At 35.0% G+C, this 5,563-nt stretch overlaps 1 protein-coding gene across 1 annotated transcript in view; it reads left to right on the top strand.

Annotated features, from left to right (window-relative positions):
- Positions 1-2,398, top strand: part of pnpla7 (patatin like phospholipase domain containing 7) — a 53,759-nt gene extending 51,361 nt beyond the window's left edge. Inside the window, exon 35 of the mRNA XM_015379923.1 lies at positions 709-2,398. Within this exon, the coding sequence (XP_015235409.1) occupies positions 709-774 (66 nt within the window). The 3' untranslated portion in view covers positions 775-2,398. The remainder of the gene's footprint in view (positions 1-708) is intronic.
- The last annotated feature ends 3,165 nt before the right edge of the window (positions 2,399-5,563 follow it).

Raw genomic sequence — 5,563 nt, 5'->3', positions numbered from 1 at the left:
CGAATGTTTGAACTGGGCTTGAAGAGAATTTGATCTGGCAAATGCAGTTTGCAACTTCTAAAACTCGATCTAAATAATAGAGTTTTTAAAAACAAAAAAATCTTTAAAAACTTTTTTGGGGGGAAAAAGTAAAAAAAAAAAAATTTTTTTTTATAGAAATAAAATCTGAGGAAACATCAAAGCTTCTCTCAAAACTCTTTTTTTCTAGATGTTTTTCGTAATTTTCATTTTAGGATTGAATTTTTATTTTTAATTTTTATAATTTCTGTTTACCAGACTTTTTCGTTGTTCGCAAATAATAATGGACCAAAATTCATTCCATACATTTGACTCCACCTAAAAAACTTTTTAGACTTGTGTGTACAAAATGAAATAGTACAGCTTTCCAGACAGTAAATGAACATTTCCATTCCATAAAGTACAGTAGTGATCATTTTTATGGCCGATCATGTGACACGACCATGTGTCAAGCTGCAAAGGATGGTCAATCTGATGGTTTAGATTTGAGGAGGAGTTCTTGTGTCTTGGACCACACCCCCTCTGTTTATGGTGTTTCTTCCTAAACACCATAACCAGTTTATCTTCCTCTGAGGGTGTCACATGGTTGGCCGTTTCCATCCGGACAGTAGAACCCTTCATCTTCCAAAGGAAGAACGGTCCACCTGCATCCCTGTGGTCAGCTCTCACTCATACATGTTGTTTGAACAGGATGAAGAAATCTCCGTCCAAGTCAGACACCGGCTGAAGAATGCTCCTCAAAACGGTCATCTGTGACCTCCACCACTCCTGACTCTACCTCGCTGGACTGGAGCTCACCGGGAACCGCAGGACACCCATTTCATACGCCGGGACAAAAACGCCAGACGATCAGCAGCCTCTTTTATCTGAGACGCAGCCTCACACTGACACCGATACGTTTATCAGGGTTGTAAAGAGAAAAGGTTTTCCAACCATTCATGAGTTTTTAATGAACCTTTGACCTGTTTGAGGTGATTGAAATGACATCATCCGTAGTTATGGAAACTGAAACCTATTCAGAGGTTTTCAACACAACCTCTTTAACAAAATAACATAAATTCCCTTACAGTATATTCTCTAATCTTTTGGGAAACTGAAATCTTCAGACGTTTGCTGCTATCCTCACATTTATACCTGAATGTATTCTGACTCACTGCAAAAAATGATCCAGAAATAAGTAAAAATGTCTTAAATGAAGTGTATTTAGCCTTAATTTGAGGAGTTAAATTAGACGATTTGCAAAATGAATGAGTATAATTGCACAAGATAATTCGATAATGTGCACTTGAAATAAGAATTGTTTATTATTTAAATATAAATTGCCTTGCTCCGTTGTAAAGCATATCGTTTACCTCCTCAATTCAAGAAAAATGCAATATTTAGATTAAAATTTTTTGCAGTGTGGACTTTAAGAGATGCAACAAAACAAAGTATGTCTTCAACTGTGATGCGAGAAACAGGATTTATGATTTCAGATTTTTCACAGTAAAATGGGGCACATTATGTTCAGCCCCGAGTTCTATCTATGCAGTCACCTTTCCATTGCAAATAGAGCTGGAGCGATTAGTGTTAATGGTTCTGATCCGTTTCCATTTGGACTTTATGTTGTTTTATTCTCTCATAGAAGCCAAAGGACTCTCTATTTTTTGGTTGTGGCATAACTACTTTAGCAGGAACTTCTTTCTGTTTATGATCTGGAAAAACTCTGCTGGGATTATCTGGAATCAAACAGCAATGCGTTTCATTTCACAGATTTAACCGATGGTGTCTGGGCTGCTGCTTGGATGCTTTCAGGTCATTTCACCAAGGTTTTCATATTTCTGTCACAGTTTAACGAATTGAGCCTTTTCTAATTCAGTATTGCATCATTAACATTATTCATAATTCTAAGTATTGCATCGTTAACATTAGTCACCCATTCTGGGTTCATTTATAACAGCGGTAGTGTTTTATGATTTTTAAACGTCCTTTAACAGATTATGTAGCTGAAAGCTGTTTGTTTCCGTTAGTCGTGGAGCTGTGCTGGTCGGCTGTTACTGTAAGACGCTGCCGGATTGTCACGACGGTGCGATAAGCTGCACGACTTATTTCAGGTCCATGTCTTGTCAAGTGCAGCAGTTCCTGTTCATGAGTGGAGAACAAAAACGGTTACGGAAGCACGAGGACGCAGCGTGGAGGATCACTGACTTTAGTGTTTGATAACAGTGTTACCTGTTCTATGTTTACCGTTATAAAATAATGACTTGAAAACTTGTACTTAAATCCTTTGTTGTGATTTTAATTTTAAGTTAAAAAATGATGTAGAATGATGATAAATATCGTGACAGCTGAAGTAAAAACTGTTGCTTTAAGATTAAAGTCGTCTGTATTTGGACTGCAGTGTTCATTTATTTTCAAGCTATGAAAACCAATAAATTCATGATTGATTGGAGCGATGGCCCTGAAAGGAAACGGACCCTGGATGTATTCAGAGGTTAAACGGTTCCTTCTTCTCACAAAAACTACATTTAGATCAGATCTGTTACACAATTAACCCATTATATTATGGACATGGGCGTAGGTTTGCATAGGGACACGTCCCTACCAAAACTTTGGACGGACCTACCTGTCCCTGCAAACAATTAGATGTGAACACCATGTTTATAATTTACAATACAGTTGTTGCAGCAGTAGATGAGTTCTGGAATGGGGAATATTGACAGACGAAAACATGTTTTATCTAAAATGGAAAATGTATCAATTTTTTTTTTTTACAATTTTGGTATAATTCTTGCTCTAAGTTGGTCGCTCTGTGAGCTAAAGACATCTTTTAGAGTCTCGATATTCCATAATGATCAATCGATTACTAAATTTGTTGACATTATTTCAATAATTGATAATCCAATGAATTATTTCAGCCATAAATAAAATACATGAAATGGGTTAAACAGAGTAACTACAGCCTAGATGTAGAGCTTGTAGAGTGAAGTTAATATATTAAATGCTCAGTGTCAGTTGCTCTTCTATTTCTAGTGCAATACATGTATTTGGCGTCCCTTGAATCTATTATTTTGCTTTGTTCTAATGATACAAAGAGAACATTTAAAAGATAAGAATGGGTTTTACCTCTGCACGAGTATAAATCCACATATAGCAGACATATTTAGACTATATTCTGTTAAATAGGCACAGATTTACCTACTGTTTTAGGTAATTTCAAATGCAAACCTTTTCAAAGTGGAAAAAAAGTCCCATTTCCTCATTCATCAGAGCCAGTAAAGCGTCAGTCATTCATAAACAGCATCTAGTGTGCGTAGTGCTTATAAAATTAGTATAAATGTAGCAAGAAATGCTGCTTTTCTCTTTAAACGAAATACACCCTGATTTTCACGTCAAGCATAAAAAAAGGAGCATGCATATTTTTGCATAGGACCAATGACATCAGACCAACAGTGTCCCTACCAAAGTTGAAATCAAATCTACGCCCTTGATTATGGAGGACCTGGAGAGTCACTAAAACAGCAAACTGCCATTTCAAACATATGAATTGTGCAATTTGAAAAGCGTTTTCTAATTTTAAATTGAACTATTGAAGAGGAATTGTAAATTGTATTTATTAAACCTTTATTAAATACTCAAATTTTAAAATGTATTTTCAAAAGCCATTTCTTAATGGAGGTTTAAGGAACAACATTTGTATATTTAATTATAAATACCTCTCTTAAACCTTTATAGGGCACTCAGTGAAATACTTTGAAAATCAAAATTTTGAGCCACTTCTGTTCAATAGTGAATCCAGGACAAGACCTTATTACCTTTGTAACATTCAAAAAATATGAATATTTTGATTTCAAAAATCAATGTCAATGGAATAAAAAGAAATGCCAACTTGCCCGAATATATAAAGAAAAATAACAAAAGTGCTTCTGACACATTTTTTAATTTATAAACCTAAATATAATTGTTAACTAGGCTTATTAACTTTTGAACTTTACTTTTTAACTTTTCAATTAGCTTTTTTTCCTCTTTTTCTTGACTTGTTAACTTTTTTCTTTTTTTAACTTAATTTCCAGTAGGTAATATAAATAATTCAAGGGCTCGTCTAATTGGTCAAATTCCAAAATAAGATGTACAGCCATTTACAGGATCTTTATTGAATGGCTGGATATAAATGTTATGCTTCCAGACCTCACTGAGGGATGGGGGTGGGGGGGGGACTCCATTAGTAAGGAGCATGCAAGTGATCAATAACAGTAAAGCCCTATAAAGGGTTAATCACACATTTAAAAAGGTTACCGTATTCCTTATTCCATTTTTTTCATATTACAAATTGCATTTTCTGAAACTGCATTTTCGTTTTGGTTTATCTGTTCATCATTAACTTTTCCTTGACCCTTCTGGTCCCTTAGCAAACAGGGAACCAGTGACGGGTCCAGCAACAGCGCGGCATGGAGCCCATAGAGTGAAAAAGTATAATCTTTTGCTGTTTATCATTCAAATTATCAAGAATTTTAGAGCAGCCTAAATGGAATATGAACGTTTCAGCCATTTCTTTCAGGTATCACTAAACTTATTTGAATTAAAATTATTTTTAACTTGACTCTTAGTTTTACTGTTTACACCGTTTTAAAAATAAGATTTAAAAACCTAATCCACAGGCATCCTCATTCATTTGCCCCTAAATTATCACGTTATATATGTTTACATTATTTATTGGCTGCATCTAAAAATAGCAAAGAATTTTCAATTTAAACATAAAGGGTTTCTGCAGGTCATTAAAAATCATTAAAAGTCATTAAATAATTTTTTTAATTAAAGCCTTAATTGGCATTAAAATTCATTAAATGTGTTAATTGTGGCATTTAAAATGTTTTGTTAAAAAAATGTTTATAAAAACAAATTTCGTCATACATATTATATCAGGATATATTTGCATGGAACTGCTTCCGGGAAGCTGTATGTTCAGAAAAGAAGCTTAAGTCGGAGAAAAAGTTGTAGAATGGGAGGAAAAAAAAGCAAATTTAAAAAAAAAAATGGCTGGAAAAAGAGGAATTCAGGACCTGGCTGCAGCCTGTTGACAGGTACCTGTTGGTGGCATTAAAATTATTTCTAAGAGCATTAAAAAAGCATTAAATTTGAGTCATTAATTCCTGTATAAACCCTGTAGATAGGAAATAATACAATATAACCTACCTAAATGATATCACTGTACTATGTCATCAGATTAATTCAGTTTAGTCTGTCAGATAATCTGCCTGTAGTGTCTGTAAATGTCCAGCAGGTGCAGTATTCTGTGAGACAGTATCAACGCAGCATCAACAGTTTGGCAATGTGGAGAAACACTTCAAGATGCCTCATTAACTTTTCACTACCGGGAAGTTCCAGGTATGTCCAAAGGACTTGAAGGCCGCCGTCCTGCAGCTTTTAGAGGTTTTCCTGCTTCTGCAGCTGATTCTGATGATTGCAATTCAGCAAAAGCCTGTTAATCAGCTATTAAAAGGTGGAGCAGAGAAACCTCTGAAACCTGCAGGACAGCAGCCCTGAGGACCGACTTTAGACATGCCTG

Source organism: Cyprinodon variegatus, unplaced genomic scaffold (genome assembly GCF_000732505.1).
Source record: "Cyprinodon variegatus isolate N-32 unplaced genomic scaffold, C_variegatus-1.0 Scaffold203, whole genome shotgun sequence".
Lineage (NCBI taxonomy): Eukaryota > Metazoa > Chordata > Actinopteri > Cyprinodontiformes > Cyprinodontidae > Cyprinodon > Cyprinodon variegatus.
Note: the sequence above shows the minus strand (reverse complement) of the source record. Positions and strands in the feature narration are given on the sequence as shown.